The sequence below is a fragment of the Salvia miltiorrhiza genome, chromosome 1 (assembly GCF_028751815.1).
Source record: "Salvia miltiorrhiza cultivar Shanhuang (shh) chromosome 1, IMPLAD_Smil_shh, whole genome shotgun sequence".
NCBI lineage: Eukaryota > Viridiplantae > Streptophyta > Magnoliopsida > Lamiales > Lamiaceae > Salvia > Salvia miltiorrhiza.
In genome coordinates this window covers 24,512,852-24,540,690 of record NC_080387.1, presented here as the reverse complement: position 1 = coordinate 24,540,690, position 27,839 = coordinate 24,512,852, and the positions used below count along the sequence as shown (strand labels likewise).

The 27,839-nt window shown below is 39.5% G+C and overlaps 4 protein-coding genes and 1 long non-coding RNA gene across 7 annotated transcripts in view; 3 read left to right on the top strand and 2 right to left on the bottom strand.

The window, feature by feature from the left end:
* The first annotated feature begins 3,096 nt into the window (after window positions 1-3,096).
* LOC131007133 (metalloendoproteinase 1-like) lies at window positions 3,097-8,733 on the top strand. Its single transcript, XM_057934293.1, has 2 exons — window positions 3,097-3,695; window positions 8,447-8,733. The coding sequence occupies exons 1-2, from the start codon at window positions 3,182-3,184 to the stop codon at window positions 8,695-8,697; spliced, it is 765 nt and encodes a 254-aa protein (XP_057790276.1). The 5' UTR covers window positions 3,097-3,181; the 3' UTR covers window positions 8,698-8,733.
* LOC131007132 (uncharacterized) lies at window positions 3,838-5,730 on the top strand. The gene is made up of 2 exons (XM_057934292.1): window positions 3,838-5,064; window positions 5,385-5,730. Exons 1-2 carry the CDS (start codon window positions 3,906-3,908, stop codon window positions 5,417-5,419), a joined length of 1,194 nt encoding a protein of 397 aa, XP_057790275.1. The 5' UTR covers window positions 3,838-3,905; the 3' UTR covers window positions 5,420-5,730.
* A 6,409-nt stretch (window positions 8,734-15,142) lies between the features above and the next one.
* On the top strand, window positions 15,143-16,003 carry LOC131004469 (metalloendoproteinase 1-like). Its single transcript, XM_057931188.1, has one exon. It carries the CDS (start codon window positions 15,143-15,145, stop codon window positions 16,001-16,003), a length of 861 nt encoding a protein of 286 aa, XP_057787171.1.
* A 1,947-nt stretch (window positions 16,004-17,950) lies between these two features.
* On the bottom strand, window positions 17,951-21,514 carry LOC131007131 (uncharacterized). Its single transcript, XR_009095923.1, has 3 exons — window positions 20,952-21,514; window positions 18,881-18,943; window positions 17,951-18,185 (listed from the first exon to the last, which is right to left on the bottom strand). It is a non-coding gene; the product is annotated as an uncharacterized LOC131007131 (long non-coding RNA).
* A 741-nt stretch (window positions 21,515-22,255) lies between these two features.
* LOC131007125 (uncharacterized) overlaps window positions 22,256-27,839 on the bottom strand; it is a 68,082-nt gene continuing 62,498 nt past the window's right edge. Inside the window, exons 1-4 of one of the 3 annotated variants that reach the window (XR_009095920.1) lie at window positions 25,537-26,168; window positions 25,315-25,461; window positions 23,244-23,306; window positions 22,256-22,548 (exon numbers count right to left, since the gene is read on the bottom strand). The gene's annotated coding sequence lies outside the window, so the exon portion shown is untranslated. Of the gene's footprint in view, window positions 22,549-23,243; window positions 23,307-25,314 lie in introns of those variants that run through there. The other 2 variants (XR_009095921.1, XR_009095918.1) reach the window with 2 other exon arrangements.

Below are 27,839 nucleotides of genomic sequence, written 5' to 3'. Positions count from 1 at the left end.
AATAGATGATTCTTACATTCTCTACAATATTCTCAACTACTCCCTCCGTCCCATGAAGCATGACACAGTTCTTTTCGGCACGGGAATTAAGAAATTGGTATTTCGTGTGTTAAGTGTAGTAGGTGAAAAAGTGAAAATGTGAATAAAGGGTAAATTTTTTGCCATTTTTAGAAACGTGTCATGCTGCATGGGACATATCAAAAAGAAAATTGTGTCATGCTTCGTGAGACGGAGGGAGTATTATTTTTCTAATACTTCTCTAGTTTAGCTATTTCTTTTCATCCTAACTTTTTCTCAACTATTCTAAGTTATTCCTCTTTCTCTAATACATTCTCAACCATTCTACATTTTTCTTCATTCTCAACTATTCTAGATATTTCTACAAATTTCTTCTAATTTCTTTTTTTCTTTCTTTTCTTCTAATTCTAGAATATTCTTTACAAATCAAGTTTATTACTTTATTCTAACATATATAACAAATATTTTTATATACCTCATTATTTACATTAAACATCATTGTATCCCAAAATAATTATTTTTCTTTTTATTTAAAAAATAATATCTTTATTTTTCTCTTCTACTTTTTGACAAATATATCCTCAAAAAGGTTACTTTATCTCTAATATTTAATTATAAACTATTCATTTCTTAACATTCGTGCTCAACCTATTGAATTTGAACGAATGAAGCATGACACATGTATGTACCTAGCTGTTATTCAATCCATCTCATTTGAAACGTACAAGTATTGCGTCGCATATGATTTAGAGTGGATTTTTAAAATGGCCACTTTCATATTGTAAAATTAAAAATTGTCCATTAAGATAAAAATATTAAAAAATGGCCAGTGTTACCAAAATACCCTTCACATTAAAAATTAAAAAATGTCCACTTCATTTTACCCTTTAAACATTACCCCTTTAAAAAATTCGCAATTTACAACCAATGTAAAAAATCACAACCAAAATTTTTTAGTTGTGAATTCACAATTCACAACCAGTCGAATTCACAATCAGAATTTTTTGTTTGTGAATTCACAACTAGTTGAATTCACAACCAAAATTTAATTTACAACCAGAATTTTTTGGTTGTGAATTCACAGTCAGTCGAATTCACAACAAAAAATTTAATTCACAACCAGAATTTTTTGGTTGTGAATTCACAACCAAAATTTAATTCACAACTAGAATTTATTTTGGTTGTAAATTCAAGTAGTTGTGAATTTAAGTTTTTAAAGTTTGAATTCACAACTAAAACTAGAATTTATTTTGGTTGTGAATTCATAGATGTAGTTGTGAATTCATAGATGTGGTCGTGAATTCAAGAACATTAAGTTGTGAATTCATAGATAGGTTGTGAATTCAAGAATATTAAGTTGTGAATTTATAAATCTGGTTGTGAATTCAAAAACATTAAAATGTGGATTTATAGATTTGGTTGTGAATTCAAGATCATTAATGATCAATTATCAAAAATATATTTTTCTCTTTTAATCAATCAAATCTCTCAAATAAAATTATAAATCATCACTAAAAAAATCAAAACAAATGAAAATAAAATAAAATAACAAAATGTCACATTTCCTCTTTTTTGAAGTGAGATACAACGCACAAATAATCAACCTAACTAATTAAAAACAATAAAAAAAATCAAAAAAACACAATATGCAACCAACAAAATGAATTCGAAATCACGAATCCTTGGAAAAACCACAAACAACAAACTACAATGAACCCAACCGTCACCGGAGCAACATCTAGAACCTTATGCTCCTTATTCTGCGGCTTCGGATAGAAGCAGCCCACCACATTCTTATCCCTCCACGGCACCGCCGCGAACACCACCGGCGACAGCACATCATGCACCTCATCCATTCGCCTCAGCCGGAACTTGCTCAGCCCCAACGGAGACGGCGATCGACGGTAATACCACTCCATATCTCCGGCGACCGACGATGATCGATGGTGGCTGTGCGGCGCTGCCGTTGCGATTGCCGGAGATCTACCACTGCAACTGCGGCTGCGCTCTCCACAAGTTGAATCCGACAACTCCAAGTCAGAATCGAGAGAGAGAGATAGAAAGAGGTGTCGCGGTGGTGGTGGCTGTGCAGCGCTGCCACTGCGGTTGCCGGAGATTGAGTGGCGACGGCGCAGCGGACGAGCGGCGCGCAGGGAAGGCAGACGAGAGAGAGAGAGAGAGCAGCGAGAGAAAGAGAGAACGAAAATTTTTAATTTTTGATGGAGGGTATTTCTGACTTTTTGCTAAAAACTTGGCCACTTTTAATATTTTTATTTGATAGGCTAGATTTTAATTTTACAATATGAAAGTGGACACTTCTATATATTAACTCTATGATTTAGGTATAAAGTGAGTTATTTATAATAAGAGTAAATAGAGAAAATAGTTTTGGGAGTATTTATGTCAAATCAAGTAAGAGAGAAAATATGGAAAGTATTTTTATTTTATGTCATTTATGAATTATGTTGAAGATGTTCGTATTGAGTGTCTTAAAATAGCTAGAATGAAACATTTCAATGAAACGATCTAAACTGAAAACTATGACGTGTCAAATAATACATCTCTAAAGAGATTTTTTTTTTATTAATTATTCCTCATTCCAAGATAAAATTATCAACCAAAGATTATTAGAATAAAAAAATAGTGTCTTTATAAAAACTATTGATTGTTAAGAAAATGCGTGTTTGTGTATTTGTGTAAAAGGTCAAAAAGGAAAAAAAAATGGTACATGAAAATATGAAACGAACAAGTTGGTGAATTCCTCTAATAATAAAATGAACTTATATACAAATTCATGAACAAATCTTGTTCATATAACCGGCGTGGAGTAACAGCTCCATATATAGGTGTTATTTATTTTTCCTTTATATCCTGTCTGAAAAGTATTTTAAGGATAACTTCTGATATAGATTAAAAAGTGACTAAATACATTTTTATAATCATGAAGACTAAACGTTAGTCTATCTTTATAAAAATGGCTAGTTTCCATAATTACATGTATCGACATATAGCTCTATAAATAGCATATTTAGATTTGTAAAACTCACATTCACAACAAAACATGATGATGATGGCAAGGCAAACCAAGTTTCCGCACTTGCTCTCTTGCACTCTTCTATTCCTCCTTCTCTGCTGCAGCTCATCTCTTGCATCTCCACACGCCATGGATCTCCTCCAACCCTTGCTCCGAACCCAAAAGGGAAACCTAACCCAAGGCCTCTCCAAACTCAAGAGCCACCTCTCCCGCCTCGGATACCTCAACACCAACACCATTCACAAACCACACGACGATCTCTTCGACGACGCTCTCCAACAAGCTGTAACAGACTACCAATCCTTCTTCAGCCTCCCACCCACCGGCGCCCTCGACGCTGTCACCCTCGCTCACATGGGGAAGCCGCGCTGCGGCGTCCCGGACGTCTTCCGCCCCAACAGCAGCGCCCACTACTCCTTCTTCCCCGGGCAGCCCAAGTGGCCGGCCGGGCGGAGGCACCTCACCTACTCCGTCCCGCCGGGGACCCGAGCCGACGCCCACAAGGCCATCCTCGACGCCACCAATATGTGGGCCAGCGTGTCGCCCTTCACATTTAGCTCCACCAACAACTACAACGCCGCCGATATCAAGATCAGCTTCCAGTACAGGGACCACGGCGACGGCTCGCCCTTCGACGGCAGCGGTGGGATTATTAGAATAGCTAAATAAGATAGATTGTTGCTGAGCTGGCTTAGACGTCCTCACGTCTTTTGTGTGCTTCTCCTAGTATAAATAGGAGTTTGTATCTTGTTGCTATTAACTTTTCCATTCAATGAAATTTTTCTTTCTCTGCGATATTCTCTTTTCCAACATGGTATCCAGAGCAAATTAAGTCTTCCGCTGTTCTTCTCCAATGGCTCCCGCCACACCTTCAAACACCAAAAACCCTAACCAATTACCTCCTTACGAGGATCCATCCAGTCCTTATTTTCTTCCGATGAGTCATAATCCAGGTGTTCAACTTGTCACGCAACAATTAAACGGATCAAACTACACCAACTGGAATCGCTCCATGATTACTGCTCTTATCGCGAAGAACAAGCTCGCCTTCATCGATGGATCTATTCCTCGTCCTCACCACACCGATCTGCTCTTCACTCAATGGATGCGCTGCAATAGTATGGTTGTATCGTGGATTCGTAATTCCGTTATACCAGATATTAGCTCTAGCATCATGTACATAGATGATGCAGCTCACATTTGGAATGATTTGAAGGATAGGTTCTCACAAGGCAATTTAGCCAGAATTTGTCAACTTAAGCAGCAGTTATTCACCTTACAACAAGGATCTGATGATGTTGGGGTGTATTTCACTAAACTTCGAGTGTTGTGGGATGAATACAGAGATTATCAGCCTGCGCGTTGGTGTGTTTGCGATAATTGTCGATGTCACAGCTCAAAGAAATGGATGGAGTATCAGATGCAGGATTGCTCCATGCAGTTTCTCATCGGTTTGAATCCTTCTTTTTCTCAGATTAGATCGCAAATTATCTCTACAACTCCTCTTCCACCTTTGTCCAAGATATTTGCTCTTGTTTTGCAAGAAGAGCGCCAACGATCTATTGATTTTGTGCCTCAGATGTCTCAAATGGCTGGTGATACTACTGGATCTATAATTAATTCTACAGGTTATGCTAAAGGCAGAGGTGCTAAAGGCAAATTCCTATGTACTCATTGTGGAAGAACCAATCATACTGTGGATAAATGTTTTGCCCTTGTTGGTTATCCACCGGGATACGGTAGAGGCAGAGGAAAACCTTCTGGTTATACTGATGATATTAACTCAAAAGCTGTGCATCAAACTAGTGCAGGTGATGGTATAGGTGATACCAAAGGAACTGCTGGTTTATCTCATACAGATATGATTCAAATGATCTATTACTTGCAGAGTCAGATGCAAATCTCCTCTGCGAGTTCACCAACTGGAGCATATGGATATAGTTCAGGAGATGTTGTTGCTTCTACACAAGCTAATAATTATGTTCCTGCACAAGCCTCTCCTCCTTTCAGTGGTACAGTCACTATAACTCCTCTCATATGTTCTTCATTTTCTTCTTCATTTTTGCTATTAGACACAGGAGCTACACATCATGTATGTAATGATGCTTCCCTCTTTTCCTCTTCTGCTATAGCACAAAACACTCATGTTAATCTTCCAAATGGTAGTAGTGCTAAAGTTACGTGCATTGGTACTATTCAACTCTCTCCTTCACTCATTTTGACATCTGTTCTATGTGTGCCTACATTCTCATATAACCTCATCTCTGTAAGTTCCTTAGCTAGTACTTCCCAATGTTCGGTGACCTTTACTCATAACTCTTTTGTCATTCAGGGAGCTTCTCCGGGGACTGTGATTGGGAAGGGTAGCAGGATTGGAAACCTCTATGTTTTAGAAGCTTCTCAAGCCGCCTTCACTGGACCTTTACCAGCTATGTGAGCTACTGTTTCTGCCGATTTGTGGCATTTTAGATTAGGTCATTTGTCAACCAATAAATTACAATTGTTGTCTAGAGTTTTGCCTCTTACCAATTGTAAACACACACTTTGTGAAGTCTGCCCTTTGGCTAAACAAAAGAGATTATCTTTTCCTGTTTCTCAACATATTTCCAATGCCATATTTGATCTTATACACTATGATGTCTGGGGGCCTTATTCACAACCCACTATTCAGGGGTACACATACTTTCTCACCATTGTCGATGATTACTCTAGGTTTGTGTGGACATTTCTCATGAAACACAAATCAGATGTTAGGGACATTCTCACACAATTTTTCCGTACCATTCACACTCAATTTGACAAGAAAATCAAAGTCATTAGGAGTGATAATGGACCCGAGTTCAGTTTGGGAGAATTTTATACTAAGTATGGGACAATTGTTCAACATTCTTGTGTTTCTACTCCTCAGCAAAATGCTCGAGTTGAAAGAAAACATCAACACCTTTTAAATGTGGCTAGAAGTCTTCTTTTCCAGTCTCACTTACCTATACCATATTGGGGGGACTGTCTACACACTGCATCATACCTTATTAATCGCATACCTTCATCTGTTCTGCCTAGTCAGTGCTCTCCTTTTGAGATACTCTTCCAAAAACCTCCAAGTTATACTCACCTAAAGGTGTTTGGTTGCTTATGTTTTGCATCCACTCTAGATCGTCATAGGTCTAAGTTTGACCCTAGGGCTGCTAGATGTGTCTTTCTTGGTTATCCTTCCGGTTATAAAGGGTATAAAGTTCTCAATATTGCCACTCAAACCATTAGCATTAGTAGAGATGTCGTTTTTCATGAGAATGTTTTCCCTTTCTCTCATCTGCCTAGTTCTCATTTTCCTGAGCCCCAATTTACTTTTCCCATCACAACTCCTACTCCAACTACTCCTCCATCTGTTCCTCATGTTGCTACTGATACATGTCCTGCCTCGTCTCCTATCACTTCTCCTACTCCTTCTCCTTCTCCTGCTATTCCTGATTCTGTGGATACCACTGCTGCTGATGTTCCAAATGTACCAGTAGCTACCACTAAATCAGGCAGGGTCATTAAACCTCCTTCTCACCTCTCTGATTATATTTGTAACTCACTCACCTGTTCTCCTTACCCAGTTCACCAATACATTTCCTACTCCCGCTTATCTTCAGCCTATTATAGACTTATCTGCTCCATCTCTTCTATTCCTGAACCATCTTCATATCATCAAGCCTCTCTATATGCTGAGTGGAGGAAGGCTATGCAAGCAGAATTAGAAGCTTTAATCAAGAACAACACCTGGTTTATTACCTTACTCCCTCCGGATAAGATTGCTATTGGTTGTAAGTGGGTTTTCCGGACTAAATTCTTTGCTGATGGTACGTTGGACCGTTATAAAGCTCGTCTCGTTGCTAAAGGCTATACACAGCAGGCCGGTGTCGATTTCTTAGATACCTTCTCTCCTGTAGCCAAATTTGTTACTGTGAAGATCATGTTATCTCTTGCTGCTGTCTATGGTTGGTCTCTTACTCATTTGGACATAAATAATGCTTTCCTCTATGGTGACCTTGATGAGGATATCTATATGGAATTGCCTCCCGGCTTGCTTGATGAAAGGGGGCATCCATATCCTGCTGGGTCTGTTTGTAAACTTAAACGGTCACTCTATGGTCTCAAGCAAGCATCTCGGCAGTGGTACTTGAAGTTTTCTGAGGTTTTGGGTAAGTTTGGCTTGACTCAATCCACTTCTGATCATTCTTTCTTTTTCAAGTAAGATGGTGGAAAATTTCTGTGCTTAGTTGTGTATGTTGATGATATATTACTAGCCAGCAATGATGATGAACTGGTAAGTAACTTCAAAGTATTCTTGGGGCAGAATTTCAAGTTCAAGGACTTGGGAAAGCCATCCTATTTTCTGGGATTGGAAATAGCTCGAAGCAAAAAGGGCATTTATCTGTGTCAGCGCAAATATGTCTTAGATTTGCTTAAAGATGCATGCCTTTTAAACTGTAAACCAACTTCTTCACCTATGGAGTCAGGAAAACATCTAGATTTGGAGGAAGGATCACCTCTGAGTGATTCAACTAAGTATCGTAGGCTCGTAGGAAGGCTTCTTTATTTGTGCTTGACAAGACCAGATATTACCTTTGCCGTTCATAATCTCAGTCAGTTTGTTTCCAAACCTTGTGAAGGGCATATGGCTGCAGCAGAACGGGTTTTGAAGTACTTGAAAGGGACTATGGGACATGGATTATTTTTTGACAAGAATTCAAGTTTGGAATTATCTTCTTTTTCAGATGCAGATTGGGGTTCGTGTCCCACCACCAGACGCTCGGTTACTGGTTTTGCGGTCTTCCTAGGTTCATCTTTAATCTCCTGGAAATCCAAGAAGCAAACTACTATATCACGGTCTTCGGCTGAGGCCGAGTATCGGGCTATGGCTCAAGCTTGCTGTGAAGTGACGTGGGTGCGGAATCTGTTACTGGAGTTTGGGATTCAACAACAGCGGGCAACCCCTCTATATTGTGATAATCAAGCTGCTGTTTACATATGCAATAATCCCGTTTTTCATGAAAGGACTAAGCACATAGAGATTGACTGTCATACTGTGAGAGAAAAATATTTGAATGGCGTGATCAAGCCATTACACACCAAGAACCATCTTCAACTTGCAGACGTTCTTACCAAGGCCTTGACGGCACCTGCGCTACGTGATATTATGCTCAAGATGGGACTTATCAGCATATATCTTCCATCTTGAAGGGGGGTATTAGAATAGCTAAATAAGATAGATTGTTGCTGAGCTGGCTTAGACGTCCTCACGTCTTTTGTGTGCTTCTCCTAGTATAAATAGGAGTTTGTATCTTGTTGCTATTAACTTTTCCATTCAATGAAATTTTTCTTTCTCTGCGATATTCTCTTTTCCAACAGGGATACTGGCCCACGCCTCCGCCCCCACCGACGGGAAGATGCACTTCGATGGGGACGAGAGGTGGGTGGATGGGGTGGTGGGAGGGGAGTTTGATTTGCAGACGGTGGGACTGCATGAGCTGGGGCATGTGCTTGGCCTCCTTCATAGCCAGGATGGTGGTGCATCCATGTTTCCTCAAGTTGGGAGTGGGATCAGAAAGGGTTTGAACAAGGATGATATTGATGGAATTAGGGCTTTGTACTCATCCTAACTAAAATTAACTATCGTCAGGAAAATTTGACAACCCACAAATAAATTCTAAAGTGTAAATTGATCAACCGCAAATAAAATTTTACTAGTGTATCGTGAGGAAATATGCACATGATTTTTTCTCGTGATAAATTGTTCTAAGGTTTTCATGACTACAACAAAAGTTGTCCTTGGAGACACTAAGCTCGAAATTATTGTAATATGTATCTAATCTCAACATTATAGTACTTTTCACCACAGATTAAATACATTAAACTATCCGTTCTTTGATGTGGTTCAAATTCGTAGAATCTGTCAGGTTGACCACCCTTCAATATTTCAATAATAACTTCTTTAGTTTAATTTCGACTAATGAACCGCCGGTTGCATTGAAAAGCCAATTCAGATATCTTTCCATCTAGATATTGTGGAGCTTCAGATTCTAAATAGCCGAAAAATTATGGACGTTCCAATCAACACAAAAATTGAAGGGTCTTTTTTTTTAATGTTGGTGATTTCTAAAGTATTTTTATTTATTTCTTGCATTTAGTTTCTTTGCATGAGAGCCTATAAATATCCTAACTTATGGAGAGAAATGCAGACTTAATTAAGTTTTTGATAATTTAATTAATTATATAGAGTTTGAGAATAGAGTTCTTAATTTCTTATTCTTTTCAATTTAGAAGTCAAATTAAGCATACTATCTTATTTTATCCATTTATCATTCTTATATAACAAACATATTCGTAAAGATAAAAAAACATAAAAATAATCAATTTTTATTTAAGATTACAAAATTGCCCGTTGGGTCTATTTTAATTATTAGTGAAGGACCACACCAAATCCAACTTCAAGCTCAACGAGATCACTCCACTCAGTTGTATGTGCCTGCTGGGATTTTTTATGGCGGCGGCGCTCCTAGGGTTTTCGCCTTCAACGTGATTTCTCTTCCACTGCCGTTGCATATCGCCAGTTTTCGTCTTCCCGACGATATGTCGTTTGCTCCTCCTGGAATTTCTTCTCTGTCCAATGGTCTCTTTCTCCATTCTAACGTCTGCAAGGACGACACTCCGGTTCATGGCTCTTCTCCAAACAACAATTTTCCCAAAATCTCTTCGAACTTTGACGTCCATCGTGTCGATGCGTTAAGCCTGTCGAAGCAACATCCCCCTGTTGGTGTTTGCCGTGACAGAATTTCTGAGCGCGAGATTATGACAGTCTCTCGCGAGGCTTCAATTTTGACTCCCACGTTTGGAGCCGCGTCTGCTATTTTTCCGCCGCCGGTGGATCTAGGCCGGTTTATTCCGGGTATTCAGAGTTCTGAGACGCCCAGCATTAGGGTTCCTTCTAACCCTAAGTTGAAAGAACACGCAATCCCTACTAAAAATTTCAAGGCTGCGGTTCAAGGGAAACGCATCCCTAAATCTCTTGAGGTCTTCATCCACGACCTCAACTTGGTTCACCCCATCATGAGTAACGGACAACGTTGTGTTGAGATGCCGGAAGCCCTATATCAAGAACGTATGCGTGGCTATACCTATGCTCTTCACGCACGGCTGATGTTTCGTAAAGGAGATCTCCCGCGTTTTGCGGCCAATATTCAAGAAGAGTTGAGCAGCATTTGGGAGTTGTCTCTTCCGCTTCATGTTATTCCTCTGGGACGAGGTTTTTTTTCGCTTATTCTATCATCAATGGACGATTATTCTAAAGCAAGGTTATATCCTTCTTTGAAGCTTCGTTATGGGGTTCTACCGATTAAGGACTGGTCTCCTAAGTTTGACCCGTATAAATAAATTTCTTTGCTCATACAGATATGGACTCGCATCTATTACCTTCCTCATGAATTTTGGCACCCCGAGTTTCTCACCTCTATTGCTCGAGCCATTGGAACTCCTATTAAGATGGACGGCCCGACGTTTAATGGCGATGTGGGGCATTTTACTAGGATTTTGATTGAGATCGATGTCTCTAAAGAGCTGATATACACTATCACGGTAAGTCGTGGTTCTGATTGCTTTGACATTGAGTTAAGCTACGAAAATCTTCCGTATTTCTGTGGATTTTGTCACTCTGTTGGCCACTCTAGTACTCATTGCCGAAGAAGGCCGGAAGAGCAAGCTTTAGCGAAAGCGAGTGCTGTGGATCTCGGGAAGGAAGACGGGAAAGGAGATGGTTTTATAACGGTTCAAAAGAAGAAGAAACCTTTCTTGCAAACTTGGAAGAACACAGGTTCTCATGGGAATCTTAACCCTCAGCAGATGGTGGGTCAGGCATCGAAGTCTGGGCATCCCAGCCAGACATTACTTCAAACATCGGGGGGGATTCTAGGTCTGATACCCCAGGTAATGAGCACGCAAAAGATTCTAGTGAGAAGGATTCTGTCATCTCTCGCAATGCTTTTGAGGTTCTTGAGGGAGTTATTGTTGATAATGAGATGGAGGAGAACCATACTATGGGTTCAGCTCCTTCAAACTCTTCAAATTTGGCTCAGTCTTTTCCTCAAACACATGGTGGGCAAACTTCGGGTGCTCCGGCTGCTTTTTTACAAGAGCATATTCAACACTAGCAGCCTGTTTCGGAGCCTCAGAATACGATAGAGGAGTCTCGCCCTCGCTCGCCCCCCCCTCCAAAGCTGTCGGGAGGCAAGAAGATCCGTCGGTCGACATTCCCACTTCTAATACCTTTGTTCCAGAGGGGGTTTCAGAAGATGTGGATGATGGGGACAACACTGAATGCTCGGTAGATGATGATATGGAGGACCCGTTTGTGAGGAGTGTTGCTACTTCTCCACCCCGGCAATCGATGGATACGACTACTGATATTGCCAGTCCTGATCTGGCTTTGGTTGTGACGCTAGGAACGGCGTCGATGGAGGTTCCCCCCACTCGAGGCCGTGGGCGTCCGAAGGGGGTTACCAAGAAGGGGAAGATTTTCGAGTCCTCTATCAAGCATCGGCTCCGGCGTATAATCAAGAATGGTATGTCTTTAGATTTCCAGAAAGCAACTAGTAGTGCTACTGGTGCGGTGATGCAGGGCACCGTTCTGGACACCTCGCCGATGGCATTCTTGAATAAAGTACAACAAGCTCAGTCTGGAAGCGCGATTATGTAGAATTTTTATGGTTCACTCTTATTTTGATGCAGCTAGAGCTATGTCGTCCGTGGCTGGAGGTGTAATGATTCATTCTCCTTCCCCTAAGAAAAAATGGGGAGATATGTTGAACGATGGAGTTTATTTGGATGAGGACGACACTTTAGATTTTTGATCTCTTTGTGGGTGTTTTTGTCTGATTTTGTTTGCTTTTTCACGGATTCTTTTGTGATCCGGCCCTTGTTTGCGCCCGTGCTCCCATGGGTTTTTAGGTCCCGTTCTCTTTCTTTCTTTCTTCTTTTTTAATAAAATTTCTATTTTAGCAGAGATCACTCCACTCAGCTGCAGCTCTCAATCGGATCCTCCGAGATCAATAGAGACGTTGATATCAACGACGTGATCAGTCGATGGTCACCACAGGGGAGCAGCACGGGTGGCGAGAGGCCTACAACGACGAGGGTGAAGGAGCATGTTCGAAGAATGCATATGCGAGATGGCGTCACAGGTGGCGAAGCGGCGGATGGAGAGTAGGAAATCGCCAACGCTAAGCGGATCTTGCAGGTAGAGCTGGAGAAGGCGAAGGCGTTCGATGACTACGTCACGAATAAAATCAATGTCGTCATGCTCAAGATCACGTGTTATTCCTGTAAATCCAAATTCCAAGCATTATTTGCAGAGTCGTCGTCCTCTTTATGTGTGAATTCCAATTCCAATTCCATTAGAATGTGACCCTAGTTATTTGATGTTTAATTCTTAAATATCCATTTTATTCTATGATTTTATATTGCTACTTGGAAATTTTTGTTTTAGGGTTTATCTGCTTCAATTGATTGGTTTATCTTTTTTCTACTTTTATTTCAATTTATATTTTTCGAACCTGTGTGTTCAATTGAAAGGATAACTTCGAGTGATTTTGATGTTGCTCTAAAATCAACTCCATAAATTGATTCTCGTGATTGTTTATGGTTGGCTTATTGGGCTCGCCCAATGCTGGATGTGTAATATGTGATGTAGCATTATCCCTACTGATCTTATTGATGACCAATGATTTCTTACTTCAGTTCTATGTAATGCAGCTCCTTTTCCTCGAGGCCTGAGTTTAATATTGTATTCTTATGAGCAAGGTTGTTAAAAATATAGGCGTATTTGAGACATTTTGCCTATGAAGGCAAGGCGTAAGCCTCAAGGTTGTCTGAGACGTTTGATCATCAAGATCTATTGTTGATTCATCACCTTATTTGATAAATTCATGGTCCTGAGTGTGAATCTCATAGGTAGTGAAAATTTTATTTTTCGCAATTAATTCACACATTTACACAGACAATTGAGACTTTGTTCTACATAGAATTTATACATGTTAGCTAATTCGTATTTTACATTTTAAAAAGCGTTTATAGCCTATATATATATATATATATATATATATATATATATATATATATATATATATATATCTTTTGCTAGTCATTATAAATAAAATACCTTTCGGTATATTTATTGAATTCGTGTATTTGTGTATCATGTAAAAAAAATACTCTCTACGTCCACGAAAAAGAGTCTCATATCATGTTGGACACGAATTTTAATGAAATTGTTTAAAGTTATTGTAAGTAAAATAAAGATACAATTTATAGGGGTAGTGTTAGTAGAAAAAAGTAGAATTGAGGTATATTTTTAGTTAAAAAAATAAAATAAAAATACAATTTATAGTTAAATATAGGAGAAAATGCATGATGTGATAGTTCAAAAAGTAAAATGAGACTCTTTTCGTGGAAAAAAAAAGGATAAGTGGAACTTTTTTTATGGACGAATGGAGTATATGTTATATAAAATGAACAAATTTAAGGTTTGTATATTCGTTTAATAGCAAAATAAATTGTTTCACAAATACACGAACAAATCTTGTTCATGTAATCGTCACGATCGCAACAACGTTCACTAATTTATTATGTGTAAAATATGATTCATTCGTCCCGTAAGAGAGTATCACATGTGGGTTGGAACGAGTTTTAAGAAAATATTGATAGATAATATGTTGAGTGAAAATGAGTAGTTGCGATTGAATTGATTGCGAGATAAATTATAAAAATGAGCGATTGTGGTTAAAAAGATAAAGTGAGATCATGTCCAAAAATAGAAGTTATACTCCCTCCGTCCCCAAAATAAGTTCCTCTTTGGGGACGGCACGAGTTTTAAGGAAAAGTGGTAAAGTGTATTGATAGTGAAGAAAAATATGTTATAATTAGTATTGAGAGTGATGAAAATTTGAAAAAGTGCTATAATTAGTATTGGGAGTGGTGAAAAGTAAGAATAAATAAAGTATTATTAGTGGTGGGGTAGTTGTCCAAAAATGGAAAGAAAGAAAGAGGAACTTATTTGGGGACGTCCCAAAAAGGAAAAAGAGGAACTTATTTCAGGGACAGAGGGAGTACTTTTTTATGAGACGTACAAAAATGGAAAACATGATACTTTCTTATGGGACATATGAAGTATTTGTTTGCTTTGAGGTATAAAGGGAGGGATAAACTACATTTATCACATTTTACTTCGTTTGCTTTGATGTATAAAAAAATTTGGGCAGGTTGTATAATTTTTCGGGCAGTCCCTTATCCCTTGAGAAATTGATAATTTTATACCTAAGAGAGGGTGGTATGATTCTAATTATACCACCTTATAAGGAGTGGATAAATATATTATCCTTCAAACCGTATAACATACTCCCTCCGTCCCATTAGGCTTGTTCCATTTCTTTTGGGCACAGTTATTAAGGAGAGTAATATTAATGTAGTAAAAGTATGAGACCATATTGTTTATAGTGTAAAATTATTACCAAATATGAAAACATGACAAGATCAATAAGACAACCCAAAAAAGAAAATATGATAAGATCAATGGTACTCCCTCCGTCCCATTAGGCTTGTCCCATTTCTTTTGGGCACAGTTATTAAGGAGAGTAAAATTAATATTGTAAAAGTATGAGACCATATTGTTTATAGTGTAAAATTATTACCAAATATGAAAACCTGACAAGATCAATAAGACAACCCAAAAAAGAAAATATGATAAGATCAATGGTACGGACGGGGTATAAGAAATATGGTCTCCAATTTAAATGATAAATTTATACCTTATTATATTATCCCTCCATTTAGAGGGATAAAAAACAAACACACCCCAAGAGTAAGTTTGTATATAGATAAAAAATGACTACATATATTTTTAAACAATGACAACTAAATTATTTTGTCTTTACAATAACAAAGTGGATAGTTTTCATAATTACTTGTATCGACATACCTCTCTCTATAAATAGGTTTTATATTTGTGACACATGCACACACATTCTCACAATTTCATCAGAAAACACAAACATGATGATGGCGAGGGAAACCACTCTTCTATTCCTCCTTCTCTGCAGCTCATCTCTTGCATCTCCACACCACCATTATTCCGCCATGGATTTCCTCCAACCCTTGCTCGGAACCCAAAAAGGAAACCTAACCCAAGGCCTCTCCAAACTCAAGAATCACCTCTCCCGCCTCGGATACCTCACCACCATTCACAAACCCTCCTCCTCTTCACCACCACCACACGATGATCTCTTCGACGGCGCTCTCCAACAAGCTGTAACAGACTACCAATCCTTCTTCAGCCTCCCACCCACCGGCGCCCTCGACGCCGCCACCCTTGCCCACATGGGGAAGCCACGCTGCGGCGTCCGCGATGTCTCCCCTCCCAACACCACAGCCCACTACACCTTCTTCCCCGGCCAGCCCAAGTGGCCGGCCGGGCGGAGAAACCTCACCTACTCCTTCCCACCGGGGACCCGAGCCGACGCCCACAAGGCCATCCTCGACGCCACCAATATATGGGCCAGCGTCTCGCCCTTGAAATTCAGGTACACCAAGGACTACAGCGCCGCCGACATCAAGATCAGCTTCCAGTCGAGGGACCACGGCGACGGGTCGGCCTTCGACGGCAGCGGCGGGATACTGGCCCACGCCTACGCCCCGACCGACGGGAGACTGCACTTCGATGGGGACGAGAGGTGGGTGGATGGGGTGGTGGGAGGGGCGTTTGATTTGCAGACGGTGGGACTGCATGAGCTGGGGCATGTGCTTGGGCTCGGCCATAGCCAAGATGGTGGTGCGGTGATGTTCCCTCAAGTTGGGAATGGGTTCAGAAAGGTTTTGGGCAAAGATGATATTGATGGAATTAGGGCTTTGTACTCATCCTAATTTACTATAATGGACATCCAAACTATTTAACCACAAATAAAATTTGACCTAATGTATCGTGAGGAATGTGCAAATGTTTTCTCGTGGCAATGTGTTCTAGGGTTTTCCAACTTTTTTTTTTCAATAAGTTGAATTTGATGGATGCTCTGTCCGATAATTTATTATGTTTCACTAATTTTTTAAGGGAAAGAAACATTATATTCATTTTAAAAGATAGTAATTTTTTATAGTAATCACTACAAGAAAATACGCGTATAACGACTGAATTTAAAAATCAAAAATTTCGGTTGTTAATTTAGTGGCCTTAACGACCGATTTACGACCGTTTCACGATTGATTTTTTTTTTATGTTCTTAAATTTTTTTAACGATCGAAATTTGGGCGTTGATTATATTTTTAATATTTTTTTTATTTTTTTTAACGACCGCAAATTCGGTCGTTAATATTTTTTTATTTTATAACGATGAAAATTCGATTGTTAATATATATATTTTTAAATTTTAATTTTTTTTTAAATTTTATAATTTAAAAAAATACTCCCTTCGTCCATGATTCAGTGCTCCATTTGGGTGTGGGCACGGAGTCTAAGAAAAGCTGAAAAAGGTGATGTGGATAAAGTATAAGGGTATTGATTAAGAGATTAGATAACTTTTACTAATTTTGTATTAAAAGAGTGTTTTTAATTTATGAATTTATTTTTAGCACCATTTGGGTTTATTTTTTTAATTTAAAATTTTCAGTTTATTAAATTTCATTTTTTTGGCCCCATTTTGCCTTAAATTTCATTTTTTTTGGCTAACTTTTTCTGCCATTTATTTTTCCTCATTTTTTTAATTGAGATACATTTGTTGCCTTATTTCAATTGGCACCACAAACAGACATTCGACAGCAAATCCCCACCAAAGACAACACCAATACGGCAAACACACATTCGGCAACAAACACACATTCGGTAGCAAACAAACATATACGGCAGCAAACACACATACGGCAAAGATACACAAATTGGCACAACAATTACACATCATAGATACACAGATAAGAAGGCATCACCAACCAATCCCCACCAAAGCACAACAACATAGAATAACAAGGCATCACCAGCCAATCCCTACCAAAGAAAACAACATCACAGAACGAAATCACCTTAATCGCTCGGCCTCTTCCCGATCGCGTCTGAAAGACTCTCTGATCTCGGCGATTCGTTGTGCCTCTTCCGATCGCGTCTGAAAGATTCTCGGAGGGCTGCAATTCGCTTGGCCTTTTCTTTCTCTCTTCTGATTTGTTCAGAGAGATGGAAGCAAGATCGGAATCGTATTCCGGCGGTTCAGAGAGAGCTTCCGGCGATTCAGAGAGAGAGAGGGGCGTCGGCTCAGTTTCTGGTAGCAACCATGGTCCGCCTTCGTAAGGAGGCAAAATCTGCTGCGATTCAGAGCGAGGGAGGGAGGCTGCCTCGGTTCCCGGCAGCATCCATGGCGCCGCTTCGGATTCCGGTGGCAACGACTCCGATCCGGTGAGAGGGAGCAACCATGGCACTGCACAGAAATCGTAAGCCCCAGTTTCAGTTTCAGGCACAATCGATCGACTCCGATCCAGAGAGAAGGAGGCGCGCCGCTACGGATTCCGGCAGCAACCACGGAGCTGCGTTCGAAAGAATGGAGAGAATAAATGATAAGGTAGAATACTTAAAATAGGGAGAGAGTAATATAATTAGGTGTTAATCAAGTTTTAATTAACTGTTTTTAAAAAATGGGTGGGGTAATGAATGGCAAAGGGTAGCTGTCACGACCGGCCTTAATTAAGGATAATTAATCCGGGAAAACCATGACTGGGGAAGGGAAATTAAGAAGCGGGTTTAGAAAGGGGTGCATAAAAGAATACTCAAAGAGCTTGAATACGCGTGAAATATTCCTTAAAAAGGAAAAAGGCATAGTTCGCATAAAAAGGGTACTCAAAGAACTTGTATACGCGTTATATTCCTTAAAAGGAAAAGGCATCATTAGGGGCTTGGCTAAAACATTATCAGAGTTTGCAACGGAAGGCGTAACTGAAATAATCAGTGTTTACAGCGGAATGCATAACTGAGATACATGTATGAAGACATGTATCCTTTCTGAGCCTACTTTAAGTTCGACAAAAACTCCACTCAGCAACAACACTTCATCGCCCATCACAGCTCAACCTGCACAAACATAAACATACGAAGGGCTGAGTACAAGAGTACTCAGTGGGCAGTGCCAAGCATATAACATAATATCAACAACAAAACACAACTTCGCATAAGAGGCATAAGTTTCTTTCAAATCCTATGCTCATTAAACATTTCCATATTCATAAACAGCATGAGCGCATTCTTCATCATTAACAATCATAAACACGCATCGTGTCGTGGAGAAGGCCTTCCCCAACGAACACGGGCATCGCGCCGTGAAGGGGGCCTCCCTCAGCGGTCACGGCATCGTACTATTGAGGGAGGCCTCCCCCAATAGACGCTGTAACACTGGCATACTGGCATACTGGCATCGCGCCGCGAGAGAGGCCTCTCTCAGCGGACACGGGCATCGCGCCGTGAGGAAGGCCCTCCTCAACGGACACGGCATCGTACTGTTGAGGGAGGCCTCCCCCAACAGACGCAAGCATCAAACATAAGCATAAACTTATCAGCGTAAAGCATTCAAGCGTAAATAAGCGTAATCAAGCGTAAATCACATAAGGCGTAAGTAGCATAAACAGCATAGCGTAAATCATTTAGCGTGAAGCATAATAAAGCTTAACTCAATTAGGCGTAATAAAGCATAACACACTTGAAGATCCAATTTGCATTTTTAAAGCATAACACTTGCATAGCATTTTATTTACGCGTAAGAAATTGCCCACCTGATAGCAAAGTTTTGCTAAGGTACTCTAACTCCTTGTGTAGTTCTTACTCTCGCGCTTGACCTTAATCACGAGAATATAAAATAAGACATTGCCTCGAGGAAAATTCTTAATTAATGAGAAAGCGTAATTTAACTATGCATGAATCTGGTATGCATGAACTAATACTCTGAGCGATAATCGGGAATTCTACTATTAATCCTCGTTAATAGATTTAGCTAATTCTCGTCTAGCGCGGTCGAATAAAACTGTGATTCTTCCTTCCTCATCGGAATATTCTAGTCGTGAAATAAACCTCGCATTTGTACTTGATTGAAAAAGGACTAACTCGGCTTTAAACGAGGTGTGACCTTGTAGAAATTATCGGGCTTTTCGATAGAAGCATCATTACTAGCGTAACCTCAAATAATTAATAGGCTCAAAAGAGAGTAGCCAATTAATTAAATAAACCAGTGGCTTAAATGAAATAAACAATAATGGCTTGCTTTAAAGTCGGAAGTCCAAAAACATTAATTAATAAACTGGGCGGCTCATTACTGATAAATAATTGGGCTCCATCAAAAATTGATACTGCTAGGCTTAGCTCAAAGGAGTAACTTCAGCTCAAGCTTTTAAAAAAAATTAAAGCCCAACTTAAAAAGTCTTCGACCCAAAACAATTAAAATAGGGGTCCAAATAATAATTAATGTGGACTGAAAAGAATTAATCTTAGCCCAAAAAGGCAATTTAATCGGCCAAAATGATGAATTAAACTGGCCCAACGAAATATAAATGGGACTAGAATAATAGCCCATCATAAAATATGCATCAGCCCAACTCCTTAATTAAATCGAGCCCAATAGAAATAATGAGAATGCCATTTAAATAATAGACTGGCCCAATTCGAATTTACTATATGGAAGCCCAAATAATATACAATCAAGCTCCAAAATAATTAAAAACGAAGGCCCAATTGTAGAATAAAATAAATTAGGCCCAACTTAAATTAAAATCAGAGGCCCATACAGTAATTAAAATCGGCCCAATTTATTAATTATAAGGAAAGCCCAAAACAAATTAAACAAAGCCCAAGTTTTAAAAAAAATAAGCCCAAAATTCGGCCCACATAAAATGGCCCAAATCCTTCCTTATCTCTCCCACTCGGTCTCTCTCTCTCTCAAACTATCGGTCATCTCTCTTTTCTCTCTCAATTGGAGCCGATACTCTCCCTCGCCGCACAAGACTTCTCCCTCTCTCTCGCCCGTCCTTTCTCTTCGCGAGCTTCGCTGCGAATTGCTCCGGCGACTGCAGCAGCTAAGCTGCCGCCAACCGAGACTTCGATCGAAGCAGCCGCCAAACTGCCAAGGTCGCCGTCTGAAACTCTTTTCCGTCTCCGAGGTCCACCGCCGCCGCCGCGGAACCGGCGACTCAGTCGGCGCCGGTTGCACCTGCCTCTCTTTCTCCCCGTCTCTAACGTGAAGGGAATCGAAAGCTCTAAATATCCCCTGAAGTTTCAGACCGGTTTTCTCCCTCAAATCCGATCTGTCTTCCTTCTCCGGCTACACCGCTGCCGCCTGCTCCGAGCGGCGTCGACTGTCGACGCGTCAAAGCCCCGGCGCCGTCCTCTCACCTCCCCCAACATCGAGCCCTGATTTCAGAAAAGGGAAGGACGCTGTTGTCGAGCGTCCGATGTTCCAGGCCCTGGTTTCGGTCTTCTTCTTCTCCCCCTAGATCGGTAACGCCGTAGCTGTTCTTGGGTCTTGATGAGGCCGTGTGAGTTCAGCCCTGTCCCGACCATCGTCGTCGTCCCCGTCGGGCTGTCAGCCCTTCTCTCAAAGCTAAGTCTTTTTCTCGTTCAATTCTATTTTAATCGATACATAATCGGACTAGGCAAAGTGCCCATATTCTTGTTTCGCATACTCTCAAATTATGCTCGTTTACTCATACTTAAACTGTCACTTGCTCATGATCGCATAGTTGGTGTGTTAACTAAGTTCAAGATGCTTATAAGATTGTCTATCCTTGTGAAACTACTCATGATCATGCTTGGTATAAATGCTTACTGGAATGGATATTTGAAATAGAATTATACCTTGAGAACGAATGTTGGTTGGCTGTTTGTCGTTGAGCTTAACGAACTGGAATGATTTGGGCTGAACTTAAAGTTTGGCACAGCAGTGAATGAATACTCCCTCTTGCTTCTTCGATTTCTTAAGGTATTAAATGGGTTGGAACTGAACTGAAATAAATTGATGTTGTTGCTCTTTATTGCAGGTGGGTAATGAAAGAAAATAGAGCATTAAAGCAAGTTTACCTTGAGAACTTGGCTGAACGAAGTGGGGGCTTCTCTGCTCTTTGGAGAGACCTCTTGGTGACAGGAAAATGATAGAGAATGTTGTGCTCTCTGCTGGAGTTGAGAGTAAGTGGAGGAGAGTTGGTGGTGCTTTAATAAGTGAGTTGTTGGCTGTAAAGTTAAAGGATTGGAGATAGTGGTGGTGGTTGGCTGAGGGAGGAAAGCAAAAGATGATGGCGCACTTGGCTAGTGCGTAGGTCTCATAGATATATGTTGAGTGGAGTTGGTGGCTGAGTAGGCCACATAGAGTCTACAGCTTTTGTAATATACTAGACGATTTTCCCCAAGCTGGGAACTAGCCTGTAATCTGTGAACTGTAAATAAATACTGGCTTCGATTTTCAATATCGCATTTCTGTATCTTGCTTGATATCCTTTTCCTTGCCTGCTAACTTGATAAACTGTAATATAACTTAAATTAAATCCGTAGATTTAATCTGCGTTGCAGTCGGAATAATTCCTCGACTTCTAGTAGCACTAATAAAATATAAATGCTTCTGTTTTTCGATTAATAAATAACATGACTTTGCTAAGTCAGTTATAACTTGAAAATAATAATTATTGAATGGCTCAATAATCCTCGTCGCGTTTTTCTCATACTTATAAAAGTATAAAGCTAAAATAATAACTCCGTTTCTAAAAAAAATCAGGACCATAAACTGGATTTATTTATAAAAATTTGCATTTACTAGTTTTAATCATAATTAAAAGAGCGGGCTACTACATACTACCCCTCTTAACAAAAATTTCGTCCCGAAATTTGCATATCTCTGCTAAAACAGTTCGGGGTATTTTTCCTTCATCTTGTCTTCAAGTTCCCGCGTAGCTTCTCTTGTCTGCGGAGCAAACCTAGACAGGTTGCAGAATTCCTTGTCGTATTCAACCACAGATTTGTTTCCTTGCTTTAACTCGTAGAACTCAGCTTCTTTCTTCTTGTCACGACCGGCCTTAATTAAGGATAATTAATCCGGGAAAACCATGACTGGGGAAGGGAAATTAAGAAGCGGGTTTAGAAAGGGGTGCATAAAAGAATACTCAAAGAGCTTGAATACGCGTGAAATATTCCTTAAAAAGGAAAAAGGCATAGTTCGCATAAAAAGGGTACTCAAAGAACTTGTATACGCGTTATATTCCTTAAAAGGAAAAAGGCATCATTAGGGGCTTGGCTAAAACATTATCAGAGTTTGCAACGGAAGGCGTAACTGAAATAATCAGTGTTTACAGCGGAATGCATAACTGAGATACATGTATGAAGACATGTATCCTTTCTGAGCCTACTTTAAGTTCGACAAAAACTCCACTCAGCAACAACACTTCATCGCCCATCACAGCTCAACCTGCACAAACATAAACATACGAAGGGCTGAGTACAAGAGTACTCAGTGGGCAGTGCCAAGCATATAACATAATATCAACAACAAAACACAACTTCGCATAAGAGGCATAAGTTTCTTTCAAATCCTATGCTCATTAAACATTTCCATATTCATAAACAGCATGAGCGCATTCTTCATCATTAACAATCATAAACACGCATCGTGTCGTGGAGAAGGCCTTCCCCAACGAACACGGGCATCGCGCCGTGAAGGGGGCCTCCCTCAGCGGTCACGGCATCGTACTATTGAGGGAGGCCTCCCCCAATAGACGCTGTAACACTGGCATACTGGCATACTGGCATCGCGCCGCGAGAGAGGCCTCTCTCAGCGGACACGGGCATCGCGCCGTGAGGAAGGCCCTCCTCAACGGACACGGCATCGTACTGTTGAGGGAGGCCTCCCCCAACAGACGCAAGCATCAAACATAAGCATAAACTTATCAGCGTAAAGCATTCAAGCGTAAATAAGCGTAATCAAGCGTAAATCACATAAGGCGTAAGTAGCATAAACAGCATAGCGTAAATCATTTAGCGTGAAGCATAATAAAGCTTAACTCAATTAGGCGTAATAAAGCATAACACACTTGAAGATCCAATTTGCATTTTTAAAGCATAACACTTGCATAGCATTTTATTTACGCGTAAGAAATTGCCCACCTGATAGCAAAGTTTTGCTAAGGTACTCTAACTCCTTGTGTAGTTCTTACTCTCGCGCTTGACCTTAATCACGAGAATATAAAATAAGACATTGCCTCGAGGAAAATTCTTAATTAATGAGAAAGCGTAATTTAACTATGCATGAATCTGGTATGCATGAACTAATACTCTGAGCGATAATCGGGAATTCTACTATTAATCCTCGTTAATAGATTTAGCTAATTCTCGTCTAGCGCGGTCGAATAAAACTGTGATTCTTCCTTCCTCATCGGAATATTCTAGTCGTGAAATAAACCTCGCATTTGTACTTGATTGAAAAAGGACTAACTCGGCTTTAAACGAGGTGTGACCTTGTAGAAATTATCGGGCTTTTCGATAGAAGCATCATTACTAGCGTAACCTCAAATAATTAATAGGCTCAAAAGAGAGTAGCCAATTAATTAAATAAACCAGTGGCTTAAATGAAATAAACAATAATGGCTTGCTTTAAAGTCGGAAGTCCAAAAACATTAATTAATAAACTGGGCGGCTCATTACTGATAAATAATTGGGCTCCATCAAAAATTGATACTGCTAGGCTTAGCTCAAAGGAGTAACTTCAGCTCAAGCTTTTAAAAAAAATTAAAGCCCAACTTAAAAAGTCTTCGACCCAAAACAATTAAAATAGGGGTCCAAATAATAATTAATGTGGACTGAAAAGAATTAATCTTAGCCCAAAAAGGCAATTTAATCGGCCAAAATGATGAATTAAACTGGCCCAACGAAATATAAATGGGACTAGAATAATAGCCCATCATAAAATATGCATCAGCCCAACTCCTTAATTAAATCGAGCCCAATAGAAATAATGAGAATGCCATTTAAATAATAGACTGGCCCAATTCGAATTTACTATATGGAAGCCCAAATAATATACAATCAAGCTCCAAAATAATTAAAAACGAAGGCCCAATTGTAGAATAAAATAAATTAGGCCCAACTTAAATTAAAATCAGAGGCCCATACAGTAATTAAAATCGGCCCAATTTATTAATTATAAGGAAAGCCCAAAACAAATTAAACAAAGCCCAAGTTTTAAAAAAAATAAGCCCAAAATTCGGCCCACATAAAATGGCCCAAATCCTTCCTTATCTCTCCCACTCGGTCTCTCTCTCTCTCAAACTATCGGTCATCTCTCTTTTCTCTCTCAATTGGAGCCGATACTCTCCCTCGCCGCACAAGACTTCTCCCTCTCTCTCGCCCGTCCTTTCTCTTCGCGAGCTTCGCTGCGAATTGCTCCGGCGACTGCAGCAGCTAAGCTGCCGCCAACCGAGACTTCGATCGAAGCAGCCGCCAAACTGCCAAGGTCGCCGTCTGAAACTCTTTTCCGTCTCCGAGGTCCACCGCCGCCGCCGCGGAACCGGCGACTCAGTCGGCGCCGGTTGCACCTGCCTCTCTTTCTCCCCGTCTCTAACGTGAAGGGAATCGAAAGCTCTAAATATCCCCTGAAGTTTCAGACCGGTTTTCTCCCTCAAATCCGATCTGTCTTCCTTCTCCGGCTACACCGCTGCCGCCTGCTCCGAGCGGCGTCGACTGTCGACGCGTCAAAGCCCCGGCGCCGTCCTCTCTCCTCCCCCAACATCGAGCCCTGATTTCAGAAAAGGGAAGGACGCTGCTGTCGAGCGTCCGATGTTCCAGGCCCTGGTTTCGGTCTTCTTCTTCTCCCCCTAGATCGGTAACGCCGTAGCTGTTCTTGGGTCTTGATGAGGCCGTGTGAGTTCAGCCCTGTCCCGACCATCGTCGTCGTCCCCGTCGGGCTGTCAGCCCTTCTCTCAAAGCTAAGTCTTTTTCTCGTTCAATTCTATTTTAATCGATACATAATCGGACTAGGCAAAGTGCCCATATTCTTGTTTCGCATACTCTCAAATTATGCTCGTTTACTCATACTTAAACTGTCACTTGCTCATGATCGCATAGTTGGTGTGTTAACTAAGTTCAAGATGCTTATAAGATTGTCTATCCTTGTGAAACTACTCATGATCATGCTTGGTATAAATGCTTACTGGAATGGATATTTGAAATAGAATTATACCTTGAGAACGAATGTTGGTTGGCTGTTTGTCGTTGAGCTTAACGAACTGGAATGATTTGGGCTGAACTTAAAGTTTGGCACAGCAGTGAATGAATACTCCCTCTTGCTTCTTCGATTTCTTAAGGTATTAAATGGGTTGGAACTGAACTGAAATAAATTGATGTTGTTGCTCTTTATTGCAGGTGGGTAATGAAAGAAAATAGAGCATTAAAGCAAGTTTACCTTGAGAACTTGGCTGAACGAAGTGGGGGCTTCTCTGCTCTTTGGAGAGACCTCTTGGTGACAGGAAAATGATAGAGAATGTTGTGCTCTCTGCTGGAGTTGAGAGTAAGTGGAGGAGAGTTGGTGGTGCTTTAATAAGTGAGTTGTTGGCTGTAAAGTTAAAGGATTGGAGATAGTGGTGGTGGTTGGCTGAGGGAGGAAAGCAAAAGATGATGGCGCACTTGGCTAGTGCGTAGGTCTCATAGATATATGTTGAGTGGAGTTGGTGGCTGAGTAGGCCACATAGAGTCTACAGCTTTTGTAATATACTAGACGATTTTCCCCAAGCTGGGAACTAGCCTGTAATCTGTGAACTGTAAATAAATACTGGCTTCGATTTTCAATATCGCATTTCTGTATCTTGCTTGATATCTTTTTCCTTGCCTGCTAACTTGATAAACTGTAATATAACTTAAATTAAATCCGTAGATTTAATCTGCGTTGCAGTCGGAATAATTCCTCGACTTCTAGTAGCACTAATAAAATATAAATGCTTCTGTTTTTCGATTAATAAATAACATGACTTTGCTAAGTCAGTTATAACTTGAAAATAATAATTATTGAATGGCTCAATAATCCTCGTCGCGTTTTTCTCATACTTATAAAAGTATAAAGCTAAAATAATAACTCCGTTTCTAAAAAAAATCAGGACCATAAACTGGATTTATTTATAAAAATTTGCATTTACTAGTTTTAATCATAATTAAAAGAGCGGGCTACTACAGTAGCAATTTTAAATAAAGAAGGAGGGTAAAAGGGTACAAAAAGCAAAACATGACATTCAATTGTGGACACTTTTTAAATGCCAAACAGGGCATTGAATCATGGACGGAGGGAGTATATTTTTTTTAAAGACCAAATTCGGTCGTTAATATTATTTTTATTTTTTTTTAGTTTTTTTAAATTAATTTTTCTTAAAGTGTTCTAAAAAAATTATTTTCTTATTTAGTTTACTACATTTACACAGAAAATTCAAATGTATTCTACATAGAATTCATACATATTAACTAGTTCATATTTTACATTTTAAGAAGTGTTTATAGCCTATATATATATATAAATATATTTTAATTTGCTAGTCATTATTAATACAATACATTTTCGCCGGCACGACAAGTCTTAGATATATAACACCTCGACATATTCTAAAGTTATAAATGAATGATATTGTATATTGAAATAGAGTTTTAATAATTTAATAGGTGTTAGTTATATCAATAATACGTGTGTTCTGTATTGGTGACTACTCGAAAGGAACTTCCAATTTAATCGTACTAAGATGGGTGACTCACTGGGAAGTTCGTCAAATCATATGCAATTAAGGTCAAAATACCTTAGAAATACCAAAATACTTGTGGAATTAATACGGAGATAGATTGATAAAAAAAATTGAAAAAAAATATTTTATTTATTTATTTTTAACGACCGAAAATTCGATTGTTAAAAAAAATCGATTGTTATTAAAAAATAAATAAAAAATATTTTTTTTATTTTTTTTCCCTTTTTAACGACCGAAAATTCGATCGTTAAAAATAAAAATTCGATCGTTAAATTTAACGATAAAAAAAAAACGGTCGTTGAAACCCGAAACGATGAAGCGAACAGCAACCACCGAAAACGATCGTTAATTCGATCGTTAATACAATTAACGACCGTTTTCGAAGTTTTAACGATCGAAAATTCGATCATTAAAGCCGCCTTCTAGTCAAAAGAGAAAAGAAGCCTTCCAACAAAGAGACTAAGCTGTACAACAAACTGTGCCCCGCTATTAATTTATCCCCAAAAAAAAAATTGTGCCGCTATTAATTTCACTAATTTATTTATGGAATTAAAATAATAATAACTAACCATAATTAATATTTATGACTATTTTTTTAAAAATTATATACCCTTACATTAAATTAATTAATCCTAACTATTAATTCATGCTCTTCATGTCTGCAGGAGATTAAATTCGGCCTTGTGGGCTCAATCCGCATTTTGGGCTTCTAATAAATTCGTCTCAAACTTAATATAGGCAATTACTCATACATATCCATTAACCCACATCATTTCTATTTTTTATTAAATTGAAGTTTTATTAAAAAGAAAAAAGGAAAAACCAGTGAAAACACAATGACGCAAAGTGCCCGAGGCTCGAGAGTGAGCTCGTCAAAAGAAAGAAAAGAACAACAAAAGGAAACGCAAGAAGCCTAAAACTTCAGCGTACAGAAACTTAATCTCAAGAATGATCCATGTTGTTGCAGAAGTCGTCCATCTCCATT

Excerpts from the sequence above, each read along its gene's own strand:
- LOC131007132 (XM_057934292.1), top strand. The coding sequence starts at position 3,906 with ATGGCTCCCGCCACACCTTCAAACACCAAAAACCCTAACCAATTACCT. Across the intron at positions 5,065-5,384 it reads AGCCTCTCCTCCTTTCAGTG|GGAGCTTCTCCGGGGACTGT; the intron begins GTACAGTCACTA and ends TTTGTCATTCAG.
- LOC131007133 (XM_057934293.1), top strand. The coding sequence starts at position 3,182 with ATGGATCTCCTCCAACCCTTGCTCCGAACCCAAAAGGGAAACCTAACC. Across the intron at positions 3,696-8,446 it reads CTCGCCCTTCGACGGCAGCG|GGATACTGGCCCACGCCTCC; the intron begins GTGGGATTATTA and ends CTTTTCCAACAG.
- LOC131004469 (XM_057931188.1), top strand. The coding sequence starts at position 15,143 with ATGGCGAGGGAAACCACTCTTCTATTCCTCCTTCTCTGCAGCTCATCT.